Genomic DNA, 15,636 nt, shown 5'->3' with positions numbered 1-15,636 from the left:
TTTCTAACTCTTTTTTACTTTTGGAAACCTACTTCATGTGTTTTGGTACATTAAGGAGAGATTTGTTATTGCTTGAACCTGATTTGGAGCAACTTAGTATTCGTTTATTATTTTCTGTGACTGTGCCATTCAGTATCCCCAAGATGAAACAACTCAAAAAGGCAGTTCCCCCACCAAAGTTTGAAATTCAGTTGCCTTGTTGTGGTAACAGTTAATCTCTTTTAACCACCAGAGATTTTGGAATAAGGGGAGACAGGCCCCCCAACCCATCTCCTTCCCTCCCTCCCTTCTTTTTTTGACTGTGCAAATAGCACAGTCAAAAAAAGAAATAGTATTTCTTTTGTCACCTGAATTTCCCCCTTTGGGATTCCCCTTTGTCAGACAGAAGACTAGCAGACTTTAAATACTCATGTTTAAGGCTCCCTTAAGAAGTCTGCAAATCTGAAAGGCTTGTTTCCCATAAAGATTTCCTCAGGCACCTAGGAGATTAGATTATAAAGTTACTGATACTCAAGACTAGATTTTGAAGCAGCGTTATCACTGCCCCCATCTCTGCAAATGCAGATTTTGTTTTATGTTCTTATTAAATGAAGTGCTCTGTACTGCTGTGAAAATAAAGGTCACAGTGAACAACTACATTTCACACAGCTTTAGCCCTTTGCAGTTGTCATATTTTTATTTTGTGTAGATACAGGTAATGGGTGACACTGTGCTGATTCTAAACTGAATCTAAGTCTTACTATGACAGAAGTATTGGCTGAAAAAAATCATATTATAATAGGACCATCTATTTGAGTGTGTTAGAAGTAGTTATTTTAACCTTATATTTTAATTGTGTTTGTGAACTTCTCCTAAAATTCATAGCTGCCAGAGCCAAAGCAACTACATAAACTTCCATTTTCTATTCACGTGTTCTGTCATTTCATAAACCATCTCACTTTTTAATCTGTCAAAAGGACAGTTTTTTAGATTTAATAAAAACCATAGGATGCCATCTTTGTAAGGAAGTTTTTTAATTCCAAAATAGCAGTATAAAACCGCTTTACTACATAATTCAAATTGTGGCATTTTTAGCTATTATTTTTGCAAAGAGAGGTCCCATTAGCAAGACTTTCTAGTGTTTACTTCTGTAAAAAGAAGTTTGAACGCAGGTTACCTTTCATTCAGCATCACTGGACACTTTGCCAGACGTGGCACAGCAACTTATGGGAGAGGCTCAGCCAAGAACCAGGGAGGAAGGGACCTGTGTTCAGAATTCTTTTTAAATGTCCACAGGGAAATACCTATGGCCTAAATAGAAGTCTTTTTCCATTTTCTGTGAAGCTTCTTATGAAGAACATGCACAAGTCACCTCTCTTTTAGAGGAAGGCATTGCAGCCTTTTGGTTGCTGACACGGGCCAAGATTTATAAGAATGCTCTTAGTAGCTGAACTATGTCAAAAATAAAAGCTCTTCTAATGCTGAGTGGTTTCTCCATTAATGTGTTATGAGATTCATGCTCATGTTATTTTTTTTTTTTTTTATTCATGCTCATGTTGATGGTAAAATGCAAATATAGAAATCTGTGTTGGGCGTTAGTTATGCCTGTAAATAGTCAGAACTGAAGCCTAAATTGAAGAAGTGACAGCTCCTGATTTCATATCCATATTAAATATGCTTTATCACGGAGAGAAACAAGTATCTAAAAATAGAAGTATTAGCCAGGTGATATTTTGACCCCTCAAAAAAGGAGTCTAATTTTGATCCCTAAGGTGGTAGTGTCTTGGAATTTCAGTGTTATTTGCTATTGGACTTTATTCACATTTTGCAATCTTGATATTGGGTGTTTTGTTAGTTTCTTAATATATTGGAAGCTCTGTTTTGGTTATTAGGGTTCTGGGTGAGAGATCACATCTGAAAAACTGAAATCAAACACTTAGCGGCTCAGAATCTTTTTTAATTCCTTGAAACATGTTTTTATTCTCTACATAGGTAGCAGAAACAGAATGTCCTAGGTTGAAATTATGACTGTAGAGTTGATTCCATTATCTCTTGCCTTTATTTACTTAAATATTTAACATTTCGTTGAGAATGTGCTAAGTGTCTTACTGATACTAATAGTAGTGCAAGGTCTCTGCCAGACCAGAATAAGCCAGTTGGCACATGAGAAAAGTATGGAGAAATTGGAAATTATATTAACCTTTATTAGGGTCATTGTTTTGTTCTATACCAGTGGTTCTCAAAGTATGGTCTAAGAACCTTTAGAGGTCTCAGAGACCCATTTGGAGTCCTTCCTTTTCCGGTTGTGTATCTGTGGAAGGGTGAATTTTATTGATAGCCCTCATTAAAAATTGAATGCACATGCAGATGTGAAAATTCAGAAGTCTGTTAAGACAGATAGCTTTCATAATTTTCAAAAAACTGCATGGGTTTTTTTTAAGATCTTATTTATTTATTCATGATAGACATAGAAAGAGAGAGAGAGAGAGAGGAGAGAGAGGTAGAGACACAGGCAGAGGGAGAAGCAGGCTCCATGCCAGGAGCCTGACGCGGGACTCGATCCTGGGACTCCAGGATCGCGCCCTGGGCCAAAGGCAGGCACCAAACCTCTGAGCCACCCAGGGATCCCCAAATGCATGGTTTCTTTTTCTAAAGCAGTATGTTTTTATGTTGACCTGTAGTTATTTTTATGAATTTTAAATGAAGTTATATTTTTAAATTTTTTCAGCTTTAATTTTATTTTTTATTTTTATTTTTTTAGATTTTATTTATTCATGACAGAAAGAGAGGCAGAGAGAGAAGCAGTTCAGCTTTAATTTTAGATCAGGTACATATCAGTAGATATATCCCACATAAGCAGAAGGTCTTTAGTGTCCTTAATAATTTTTAAGTATAAAAAGATCCCAAAGGGGTGCCTGGGTGGCTCAGTTGGTTAAGCATCTGACTCTTGATTTTGGCTCAAGTCATGATCTCAGGGTTCTGAGATCGAGTTCCATGTGGGGCTTGCCTCTGAGTATGGAGTCTGCTAATCCCTCTCTCTCTGTTCCCACCCCACCCCACTCCCTTGGTCTCTCTCTCCATCTCTAAAATAAATTAATAAAATCTTTAAGAAAAGGGGGTGGGCCCCAAGACCAAAATTTTTGAGAACTGCTATGCTAGATCAACATGTAAATATGGCAAAAATCCATTATATTTATAATAGTTCCATATCCCTTCTGAATAGTTATGTATGTTCAGTAATTGCTTTTGGCGTGGATCATTTTCATTCAGCAGTAAAAACTATTTTTGAACACCAAACATACTAGATTACTAAAACAAGTACGACTTTGCTCTTGCCCTTGAGGCTCGTTCCATATAAGGCCATTGCTGGGTCATGAGAGACTATTTCTTCAACATACATCCCCTGCACCCAGCAGGATGTCCACTTTAACTCCTATAGAAGAGTCCATCGGTACTAGGCAAATGGAAAACATTCCTGATTTCATTTTGCTTGTAGTGTTGTTCCCAGGGGAAGGTGGTGTGGGAGAATTACAAATTTTATTTCTATTGAGCCAAATAGGCTAATAAGCATACTCACATACAAACATACACTAACATTTGCAGAGCTGCCCAACACTATAATTATTTTGGGGAGCAGGATAGAATGGTAATGAAATTTTGAGAAGCCCTTTATGAACAAAATAGATAGCTACCAATAGCAACTTCTGACTCACTTTGAAAATCCCCTTCTCATGAATTTAGCTCTAAATGATGTGAGAGATCACACAATAAATTAGGATTAGAACTTCTGAGAGATTAACACTTAGATTCTGTAACAAGCTTTGTAAATGGTTTAATTTGGAGGTTTCATTTGGAGAAATGGGAGGGCTATTATCTGTGCTGAAGATTTTCTGTAAACTTAGATTCTCACTCATTATATCTTTATGTATCCTTGTTTTTAATCGATGGTGCTTTTCAAACTCAATTATGTAGACAGATTAGGTGTGTTCTTTCTGATTAAAATAATTCATGAATTGTAGGTTTAAGGTGAGGTTGGAGGATCACCTTTTCTGAGGGAGATGACTTATTTTCTTGTGCTTTTTTATCTGCCCCTGATATTCATTTCTTACTGTTTGTTTCTTACCATTTACTACTTTAAGTCTCTCCATGTGTCTATTGTAGGCTTTTAAAGAAGGAATATTTTGCTAGTGAAGAAATATAGATTCTTTGAATATTTTTAAAAGACAGTTTTACATTCATAATATGGCCAAATCAGGAGACAAGTAGAGTTCATTTTACTAAGCCTGTTGTATAGGATTTTGGGGTTTTTGGAGGGCTTGGGTTTTACTTTTTTTTTTGAGTTGCCTCATCAAAAATTATTGATAAGATATTATAAATCTCTTGAGAGGGAGGAGAATTGTAGCTCTTGAATCACCTTTTGAACACTGAGCCTAGAAAAGTGAGAATCCTGCACAGTAAACAATGTGCAGATTATGAGAGAGTGGAATTGACAAGCCGGTTAAAAAAAAAAAAAAAAAAAAAAAGGATGATGCATTTCTAATTAGCCCATAGCGTCTTTAGTTGGAAATTAATTAGATACTGTTATGTAAATGTCTTGTTAATTAAGAATATTGAAGTGTTATAAATCTGCAAAAGGAATGGCTATTTTGTGTATTAATTTTTTGTAGATACCATGAAAGAGCTAAGAGTAGAATATTTGATTATTGAGGTTTTGGCAATTTTTAGCTGACTGACTCCTTGACAGTCCATTTTTCCTAATTGATGTACTTTACCACATGGTATAACTGCAGCCAATGAGGGCTATGGATCCAGGAGCCAAAAATAACCAGTCAGCACAGCTGTTTTAACAAAACCTTTCTGAGTAAATTGTTGATCTCTATTATTTTCAAGGTTAAGGAGAAATACTATTTTTCTATATTTACTCAGCCTTAGATCTGGAGTGCCTAAGATGATTGCCATCCTAAATGCAGCTGCCTCCAACCCTGTGTACTTTGTTTCCTCCCTGAGACATAGTCTCCAACCCCTAGTCTGTTGGGTTGACTACTACATGGGTACGCTCTGAGGTATTTTTTTACATGCTCAGTAACTCTACAGGAGACTGACAGAAAATTCAAGAATTCTGCAACTTCAGCTTGAAATATGAGTGTTGATAATTAATGGAATACCTTTATTCACTCCTGGTTTTGCAGATTATAGTGAACTTAGTATGCAGATTTGACCCCTGTCTTCAACTGTACAGGGCTGAAATTAGTACTGTTTCTCCAAGAAAATCCACTACCCTATTAGAAATGCTATAAAGAGTTCTTGTTGGGAATATAGCTGAAGAATTTTATTTCATGCCTTTCATGTGGAATTGCAAATGCAATCCATAGTGCTACATTATGTATCACACGTTTAATACAAGAAGAGAACATCCCTAGAAGACAAAATAGTGTATTCAGATTTCTGCTCACAAACCACAAACTTGCAAATTCCAGATTATAAATTGTTAAAACTTAGGAAAAAGTCTTCTGAATGTAATATCAAATGCAAAATTATAATCTGTCAATAAATATCTTCAGATAGTGAAGAAATTTGAAAAAATCAGATATTTAATATGCTTTAGCAAAAGAAAGCAAAAAGTACTCCTAGTGGTTGGCTAAATGGTAGTTCAGGTTGGTTAATCCTGATACCATTTGGTTCAGAATCTCCAGAGACCCTGTCATTAAACAAAGAACTTTTGTGTTGTTGTTTTTTAATATTCAAAAACCCAAAAGTTGCCACTACTGTAGGCTAGAGAGTAATGGTGTGAATCATTCTGAAAATGTAAAGAAATACATTTCTTTTCCTAACTATGATCACACTGAACACATAACACAGATGCACATACACATAAATCACATTCGTTTATAAAACCCAATTATAAAGAGGCTTCCTCACCTTGCTCTTTAGTTATTAGCTCTGTCTACCCTGCTGCTTGGGAAGAAGAGGATATAGGGCCAAAAGTAGGAGCAGGGTTTACAGTGACTTATTGGACCATATGCCACCCTTCTCGGGCATTAGAAAGCTCAATAAAGAAAAGTCCACTCCCTTCCTTGATGGAGCAGGTGCCCTGACTTTGATCCTTACTATCAACTCTCAAAATTATTTTGTTTGCTTTAACCACATGGCACCCATGTTGTATTTTTTGTTGTTGTTGTTGTTCTTGTTGTGGACAAAAACTTGAAAAGGTTTCCTTTGAATGGTCTTAATTTTCTGTATTCATTTTACCAGAGTTGATTTGGAATTACAGATGGTCCCTGACCTAACAGTGGTTCAACTTAGGATCTTTATAATGGTGTGAAAGCCATATACGTTCAGTAGAAACCATACTTGAATTTTGAATTGGGATCTTTTCCCAGGCTAACAGTATATGGCACGGTATCCTCTCGTGCTGGGCAGCAGCAGGGAGAACAGCTCCCAGTCAGCCTTACCTTCACAAGGGTAAACACACTTAGAACCATTCTGTACCCATACAACCATTCTGTTTTTCCCCTTAGGACACTACTCAATAAATTACATGAGATATTCAAACTTAATTTAAAATAGGCTTTATGTTAGATGATCTTGCCCACCTATAGGTTAATGCAGGTGTTCTGAGGAGACTTAAGGTAAGCTGGGCTAACTATAGTATTTGGTAGATTAGATGTATTAAGTGCATTTCTAACTTTGGATTTTCACCATTTCTTACTTAGGATTTTCAGGCTTTATCAGGACATAACTCCATTGTAAGTTGAGGAAGACCTATAACTGTGTACTGGTAGATATAATGTCCTATGACTACTCCTTTTGAGCGTATAGGAATTTTGTTTGACAGCACAATTAGTGTAGAATATATGTGCAGTGCTCATATGCATCTGTTTTGGATTTTAAAGAGTTTCATAGGTTATAGTCTACCAGACCAAACTTAATTCCAAGCTCTCTGTTTATAATACTGTCCAATTATCAAAGCTGGGTTATATTATCACTGATACTCATGCTGTCAGTTTGTTTTGGCTCAACTATGGTTCTATTTGTACTTTACTATAATGTAGTGAATACATTGGATTGGGTTGTTATTTTAACAAGCTCTCTGGAGAACACTTTCATGATGATGCATGTTGAGATATGCTAGGTAGCCTTAAAGTTTTTGCATATTTGCCAAAACCCATAGAAATTCATTCATTAGAAATTTTAAAAAAGGACCAACTCTCAACCCACAGATTGAGGTAAAGATTACATTTGTGAATATGGGAGTGTTAAGTCATGAATCCCAGCTAAATTTCTCTAGGGATTTTGAATTGGCCAGTTTCTCCCTTCTCTCATAATTTTACTGGATGAATTCTTTTATGTCCTTTGAAAAAAGTATTCTGGAAGTTATGCTGTTATTGAATCTTGTGTTCCGTGCAGTTCACCATTTAGTGGGTACTCAGTGATGTTGGCCAGATGTTGAGCTGGGAGTTAAAGAAAATGTTACCAGAGATTGGAACTGACTGGGCTGTTAATATTTACATTGTGTTCAGCTGGTTTTAAAATGTGCACTAAGATCACTTCCTATGCCCAGCCTTACCCATTGTTGCATCAAAATTTCCATAGTCTGGGTTTGGGAATCTCTATTTTGAAAATGCTCCTTTGAACTTTCTAGATTCTGGAAATATTCTAATGTTTTTATCTGATGGTTGCTACATAAGAGTGTGTGTGGGGGATCCCTGGGTGGCTCAGTAGTTTAGTGCTGCCTTTGGCCCGGGGTGTGATCCTGGAGACCCGGGATCCAGTCCCACGTCGGGCTCCCTTCATGGAGCCTGCTTCTCCCTCTGCCTGTGTCTCTGCCTGTGTCTCTGCCTCTCTCTCTCTCTCTCTCTCTCTCTCTCTCTGTGTGTGTGTGTGTCTCATGAATAAATAAATAAAATTTTTTAAAAAAGTGTGTGTGTGTATCTGTTAAAACCTTTCAGTGCATGTGGTCTATATATACAATGGAATATTACTCAGCCATTAGAAACAACAAATAACCACCATTTGCTTCAAGGTGGATAGAACTGGAGGGTGTTATGCTGAGTGAAGTCAATCAGAGAAGGACAGACATATGGTTTCATTCCTTGGGGGAATTTTAAAAAATAGTGAAAGGGATGAATGGGGAAAGGAGAGGAAATGAGTGGGAAATATCAGAGAGGGTGATAGAACATGAGAGAGATCTAACTCTGGGAAATGAACAAGGGGTAGTGGAAGGGGAAGTGGGCGGGGGGATGGGGTGCCTGGGTGACGGGCACTGAGAGGGGCACTTGATGGGATGAGCACTGGATGTTATATGTTGGCAAATCGAACTCCAATAAAAAAATATACAAAAAAAAACTTTCAGTGTGTCTTAAATAAGATTGACACACTTAATTCCAGTATTTAATTCTTACTGTAATGTTTCAATTAAAAAAAAAAGGTTTTTTAAAAAAATGCACATTACTCTCCTGATTTCATCAAGCAGCTTCCAGTGGTTACTTAATAAACACTATTAATTGCTCACTGTTCACATAGTCATGACCCAAGAGTAGATGACATAGTGGGTCTTGGCTCCTGGAGCATAAAGTCTGGTGATAGAAAAAGTGATATATAATATAAAGCTTTATAGTTTATAAGTCTTTTTGTACAGATGATCTCATCAACACTGTGGCTTATAGGCAATTTACTATGCCTACTTTTCTGTTAAACTTATCCAGGATTACTCAGCAAGTAGGGAGTAGTTGCAGGACTTTAAGTCTTCTCTAACAGCCTTTAATTCCCCCAGAAATAAGAATGCTTCAGACAACAACAGCAAAAACCAAAATCAAAAACCTCACATGGAGGCAAAAGCTAAAGTGTTTTTATGAAGCTGTAGAAGCCATTGTCCAAAGGGTTCTGATATGGGATTTGTGTCAGATTTTCCTGCAGCTCATTGTCACTCCATGTTGCCTATTTTTCATGGCACGGTTGCCCATTTGGACTCTGGATTTTTGTATGTGAAGCTTTCTCTAATGATAATGATGTTTGTAGGAAAATTTTTCAACTTAAACGCTCTTTTTGCCTTTCTAACTTTCAGTTTATTCTTTGTCTCATTTTCAAATTCTTGAGAAGTATTTCCAGGTGATACTGGCAAATGGTGAATATCATTCTTCTGATTACATTTAGCATTTATTACTTGTTCCATATTCTTTGGCAGGCACTTGGTCATTTCCCATTCAGCTCTTTATTGCTGTCATGTATTGTTCCTTATGTACATAAATTTTGTCTTCCTAAAAAGATTTATAAACTCCCTTTGCATGAGACTAACCCATGGAGTGGCACATTGTAGGATTTTCTAAGTGCTCTTTGGCGTTAACAATACACTTGCTTGGTTTTTCCTCCCTTTTCCTGTTTACTCTCTGTGTCTTCATATACCTACTAAAGTTTGCTGCTGTTATGGCCTTCGTATATGGCTTTGGAAAGAGTGTACTAATGATTAACTTCTTAGGTGGGATCTCTAGGTCTCTAAACCAATGGATGTTGGTAACATAAACTCTGGAATAGGGCTCAGAGCTCTTTCATCCTCCCTTTCTTTTTAATGGGTAACTTCAGTGATAAGTTTTGTCATAGTTCGCATACAGCTATGCCAGGAAACCATGTTTTCCTTTGCTAGTCATCATCACCCAAGAAGCCTTTTCAAAATAATATAACATTTGCCTGTGTGTTGTATTCCTTCATGATCATCATCACTGCCCCTCCTTGGGCATGTTGAGAACCATTGATATTTTGTTATACAGTAACTTCAGAAGGTAGGGCATGGTCCCCAACATTGGGAGGGTTGGTGTATGTATCAATATCAACTTAAGAATTTGTTGGTGGTCCTGATTCTGCAGCATGAAATTACTGCTTTCCAAAACTTCACCCAGTAACTGACTGTATCTTGTGCATACTCTTGAATTATGCTTATCCACCAGATCTCTAGATCTCTGGGCTCACAAAGATTCCATAAAAGGCCTCTCTTCTTGTCATATTCTTATAGTTAAACTAAGTGTTCTTCCTTGTTCAGTAATGCTTTATTAGAATGATCCTTTTTTTTTTTTTGTAAAGCAGTGTTTTGTTCCTTATGGAATTCTCTTTATTTATTTATTTTTTTAAGATTTTATTTATTTATTCATGAGAACAGAAAGAGAGAGGCAGAGACACAGGCAGAGGGAGATGCAGGCTCCATGCAGGGAGCCTGACATGGGATTCGATCCTGCTTCTCCAGGATCGCGCCCTGGGCTGAAGGTGGTGCTAAATCACTGAGCCACCTAGGCTGCCCTGGAGTTCTCTTTAAAGAAGACTAGTTTTGCAATAAATTCAAAAGTGGGGTAACCACTGAGATCACTTTCAGAGGGAGTACTCCTGCTTATTACTCTGGTGAAAAACTCATCTCCCCAAACTTATTGGTAATTTCCTTGCATCCGGATTAGAATTCTAGTTAAAATTTTATCCTTAACTTATGAACAGTATGAAATTCCATTGTTTTTTATGAAAAGCACGTTATGATATAGAAAGAATATGGACCTATCGTCTAAATAGCTGGACTAAAATTAGGTCATTAGAATTAACTACCACCACTACCACTACCACCACCATCTCCAGCTTTGGAGATGCCCCTCTTCATGCATATTTGCAGGTTTATCCTTGCCTTTGAGGTTTCTCTTTATGCAAGATAGCAACTTTGGGCATGTAGAAGATATGTCCTGACTGATGTGCCTGCCTTTCTTTTTCTAGGTGGGCCATGCACAGACACAGCTCATGTCTCGTTAATCACACCAACCAAAAGATCCTGTGGTACAGGTACGTACATCATTCTTACCTGGATTCATTCTTACCTGGATTCTTCACAGAAATTAGCTACTGGTTTTAACATGGTGTCTTTACCAGGGTATTCTCTAATGTCTTTTATCAGTTGTCCAATGAAGTATGTGCTAAGTATTGGGAGTGGAGGTGGAGTGAACAGGAGTCAGAGTTGTGCTCTTTGAGGTCAAATTGAGTTAATGCTAGCAGCTAGGTTCTAAAGCTAGAACCAAGAAGATGGACATTAAAATCTACCTGCTTAAAAAAAAAAATCTACCTGCTTCCTAATGTTTGAAGAATATTATTAAGGCATGAAACATACAGGTAATTGCCTTGTTTCTGGCATGTGTCTAATTTGTCTAAGCCTTGGACCTACTGTAAAAACATTATTTAAATAATGGAGCTGGGAGGTGAAAGAAGTTGTACATATAGATAATCAGTGTTTTAACTTGACAATTATAACATTGTTTTAGAAAATTATTTTAGTTTTAGAAAATTATTTTCTCCCATTCATCTTAAAGCCATGGTGTATGCTGAAATCTTTCTTTTTAGATGCATGGAATCCTCAAAACATCTTTGTGCATCTGTGACATTTTTATTAAACATGAAGTCATGGATCTTGTAGATTTCTAAAGAGCAGTCATAATGCTCACTGCTCCCTTAGTCCATAGCTTAATTTATTTTAAGCAATATTTGCCTTTTCTAATAATGCTGCCTGCTATTTAAAATATCTTAAAGATTATATTTGGAAGAGTCAAAGTAACTATGTTGTTTTTCTAGAAGGTCACAGTCAGTCTTTTACATAACTTAAAAAGTCCTTTTAACTCCCCAGTAGAAATAGCACAAACTATTTCTGTGTACAACGTTAAACTGAAGCCTCAGTCCCTTTAAATGCTCATAGTTTAAACCCGAAACAGGCCTGTCCTTGCACAGTTTCAGAGTAACGTCCAGATATGAACTCTAAGGAATTTAATTTTACTTTTCTATACCAGTTTTGAGACAGGGTGTATGTAAGATAGTCCTGGCATGCGCTCATCTGTCTTTGTGCCCAGTACCCAAGGTCCCCTGGGTAGTTCCTGGTTGAGATAGAAGAGAGCTGTGCCCTGAGGTAAGGGCCATCCTACACCCACTCCACCCAGAAGCTTGAAAACACTCAGAGCCCTTTGATTTCACATCCAACACTTCACATGCACAGTATGCTTCAGTCTTTCTTTTTTCCTTTCAGTCTTGGCTCACAGGGCAGAATTTACCACTGGCCCTACTAACATGTTGAGGTAGTTAAGCAATGGGCCTCAAGTACGTTGGGTTATCCTGAGAGATTTAAAAAGGAGACTTATGTGCTCAGTGTAGACACTGAAACTAGTAGGAATCCTCCCTACTGAATATCATATACTTCTGTCCTTCATTTTCTGGGCATATCTCATTCCTCTCTTCTGCTCCCATTCTATTTTATATATCTAAAAATAGTAACAGCATTCATTGCATGCTTACTGCATTACCAGGCACCATTCAGTATGTTTTATACACATGCTCATTTAATCTTCAGGATGGTTCTGCAAGATAATTCTTCTTCTTTTATAGATGACAAAAATGGGCTATTCAGAAAGTTAAGTAAATTTCCTGGGGTGGTAATATTGCTAGTAGATAATAGAGTCACAACTTGAACACAGATTTTTCATTCTTTTATTAAGCTTTTAAATTTAGTTCCAATATAGTTAGCATACAATGTTATATTTGTTTCAAGTGTACAATATTTCAAGCGTTCAACAATTCTCTACTAACTCAGTGCCCATCACACTAAGTGCACTCTTAATCCCCATCACCTATTTCACCCATTCCCCTACCCATCCCCTCTGGTCACTGTCAGTTTTTTGGACACAGATCTTTCAGATACTAAAGCCTGTGGTATTTTCCACTACATAATACTACTGCCTATTTTATTTAATTACCTATACTTCCTGTCAGACAGTGGAAAAAGAATATCATTGGTGAAATGTGGAGAAAGAAAAACAAGATACTGAAACACCACATATTGTGAAGTAGTTTTAAAAATGTGAGTTCTAGAAGCAGATCGGATGTCAGATTCTAGCCTAGCCACTTACAAAGTGTGATTTTGAGCAAATAAGTTAACATCTCAAATTTTATTCATCTCTAAACTGGAATGACAAATCTATCTCATAGGTTTGAGATAAGAAATAATATACATAAAGCTCACATAATAGATGTTTAATAATGGTAGCTGCTATTATACTATAGTCATTAAAGATTATAGGTGGTGTTTATGTTGTTGATACCACATTAACATGTATTTTAGGCAGAAAGAAAAGTAAATTAGAAGTTAATGCATTGCCATATCTAGTTTCGTTAATTGATTTTATGTTGCTCACATTCTTTATTGCATGTCAGTACTAGGAGCTGAGGATAATATGCACATGATAAGGGAGACATTGAGCTCTCAGTCATACATTCCTAGACCTCCTTTTAGGTGAATACATTCTTCTTAATTAGAAAGAGATTGAGAATTTCTGGCTTGGAAGGAAATTAATGCAATGCGCAGATCATCTCCTGAAAAGCCCGAAGGAAAGTTGAGATTTCTTAGCGTGGACATTAAATAAAGGCCATCAAGTTCAGCCTGCTGCACCACTCTTTTCAAGAAGCCTGCCTATGCCCCCTCAGACTCCTTGAGCTAGCCGTATGCTTACACAATAGCCCTGACTCTAGAGGACAGAGCCTCCTGATGTTCAGAGGTAAATTAAATGATTTTCTTTGAGAATCACAGGCTGACTGTCTTTGTTTCCATCTTTCTGTCCTGGCATGAGCAGGTTGCCCATGTGGGGATTCTGGGCATTTTTCCTATGTATCACCACCACCTACTTACTATTATGTTGCTGGAATGTCTTGTACTGTACTCTTTATGTCTGGGTCTTTAAGAGAAGGACTCTTTGCCTGTAACATATGCCCTGTAGTGCTTCTACCCCAGTGGGTACAGCAATAGTAGTTCTAAAGAACTCTCAGACATAGGCTTCAGGCATAGATGATCACTAAATAATTACCTTATAACCACACATTTCTTATGAGCCATACACCAACTCTTCCCAGCCAATCTATCCATACAAGTTTGGACCTAAAGCAGCCTCTAGCATAATAATGACATAATAGGGACAACCTAGGTGGCTCAGTTGGTTAAGTGTCTGACTTGTGATTTTAGCTCAGATCATGATCTCAGGGTCATGAGATTGAGCCCTACTTTGGGCTCCGTGCTGGGCATATAGCCTGCTTCAGATTCTCCCTCTTCCTCTCCCACTCCTCCTTCCTCCTCCTTCTCTAAAAAATAATAAATGATGTTATATTAGAAAAAGGATACTTAGGCTGGAATACAGTGGTCCTTTAAGTCAATGATCTCTGAAGAAGGGATCCCTGGGTGGCGCAGCGGTTTGGCGCCTGCCTTTGGCCCAGGGCACAATCCTGGGGACCCGGGATCGAGTCCCACGTCGGGCTCCCGGTGCATGGAGCCTGCTTCTCCCTCTGCCTATGTCTCTGCCTCTCTCTCTCTCTCTCTCTCTGTCTCTCTGTGACTATCATAAATAAAAAATTAAAAAAAATGATCTCTGAAGAAGGACATACAATATATAGATTGTGAGTTGTGGGGAGAAAATAGTAAAAGCTTTTAAAAAAAAAAAAAAAGCTTTTCATCTCAGCCTTTTAACATTTCTATTTTCCAGATTCATTTCATAATTTTAAACCAGCAAGTACACATAGGAATATATATATGTATATATTTTATGTATATACTATATATATAATTGTATATATATATACAGTTTTTTGGAAAATATTAAAGGTACATAGCTGAGTATGTTAGAAACATGTGTACACTCAAAAAAGGTTAGTGACCTCTTCAGTAAAGTGGTCATTTTCTTTTTAGTACTTTGACAATTAGTATGAAGATTAGCATTAGACTTATTATTATATGGCTTTAATACGTTAAGGCCTGAATGTAAGCCTGAGTGGTTGCTTATGTCTCTTTTTTCAAGTGAGTACTTTTTGATCAGAGGGTATTGTAATCAGAGGGTGTAAAGTGGTTGGTCTGCAGCCATCAAAATGAGAGTGGGAACTCTTTTTAAGAAATTGCTTTGTTGAGAACTGTGAGTCTAAGAAGCAGATCCCGAAAAGAAGCAGTAGTGGCAAATGAAAGATCAGTTTGTATTTGTGAGCTAGGTGAGAAGGGCTTTTCTTTAGATGCTGGCTTTTAGCCACATAGCACTATTAACATTTAAACTCTTTGTAATCTTTAGATGGAAAAAAAAGAATGCACTGTAATCATTGTGGTATTTAAACAGAGAAAAATGAAGTACAGCTGTGGGTGGCTTTGTTGTGCAGAGTTGAAAAGTGCTGCCAAGTCCTAGGTTGCTTTTGGTTAGAATGTGAGAGTTAAAGCATTTCATACCTTCAGATTACTAGAGAGACCTTAAGTTTCTTCCAAGAGCTCAGAATGTCTTGTACATGTTCCCTTGTTAATTCTCACAACATTCTTACCAAGAATGAGTATATTGTGAAAGAAAAGAGTTCACTTTCCTTGGCAGCAGATCACCAGAAGATTTCCTTTTGTCCTTCATCTTTTCTATCAAGCTATACCTTAATCTGACCTATGGTCATCTCTTCGGACAATTTTATTTGGAAGGTATTTGGATATTTAGGTGAATATCTATGGGAGGTCATACTTTTATATTTAAAGTACCTTGTAGGACAAGAGGGAGGTTTGTTGCCTTTTCATAGGATTTCTTGTTTAAAGACTGGTAACTTTTTCTTTATAAGTTTTTACAGAGTTACAACTAAAGAAATAAGTTG

At 37.1% G+C, this 15,636-nt stretch overlaps 1 protein-coding gene across 10 annotated transcripts in view; it reads left to right on the top strand.

The window, feature by feature from the left end:
* The window catches only part of ZFAND3 (zinc finger AN1-type containing 3), a 331,540-nt gene that overhangs the window by 261,304 nt on the left and 54,600 nt on the right, over window positions 1-15,636 (top strand). For all 10 annotated transcript variants that reach the window (XM_077904181.1, XM_077904173.1, XM_077904176.1 and 7 more), the window contains one exon: window positions 10,723-10,788. In XM_077904181.1, the coding sequence (XP_077760307.1) occupies window positions 10,723-10,788 (66 nt within the window). The remainder of the gene's footprint in view (window positions 1-10,722; window positions 10,789-15,636) is intronic.

Source organism: Canis aureus, chromosome 7 (assembly GCF_053574225.1).
Source record: "Canis aureus isolate CA01 chromosome 7, VMU_Caureus_v.1.0, whole genome shotgun sequence".
In the NCBI taxonomy this organism is placed as follows: Eukaryota; Metazoa; Chordata; class Mammalia; order Carnivora; family Canidae; genus Canis; species Canis aureus.
Note: the sequence above shows the minus strand (reverse complement) of the source record. Positions and strands in the feature narration are given on the sequence as shown.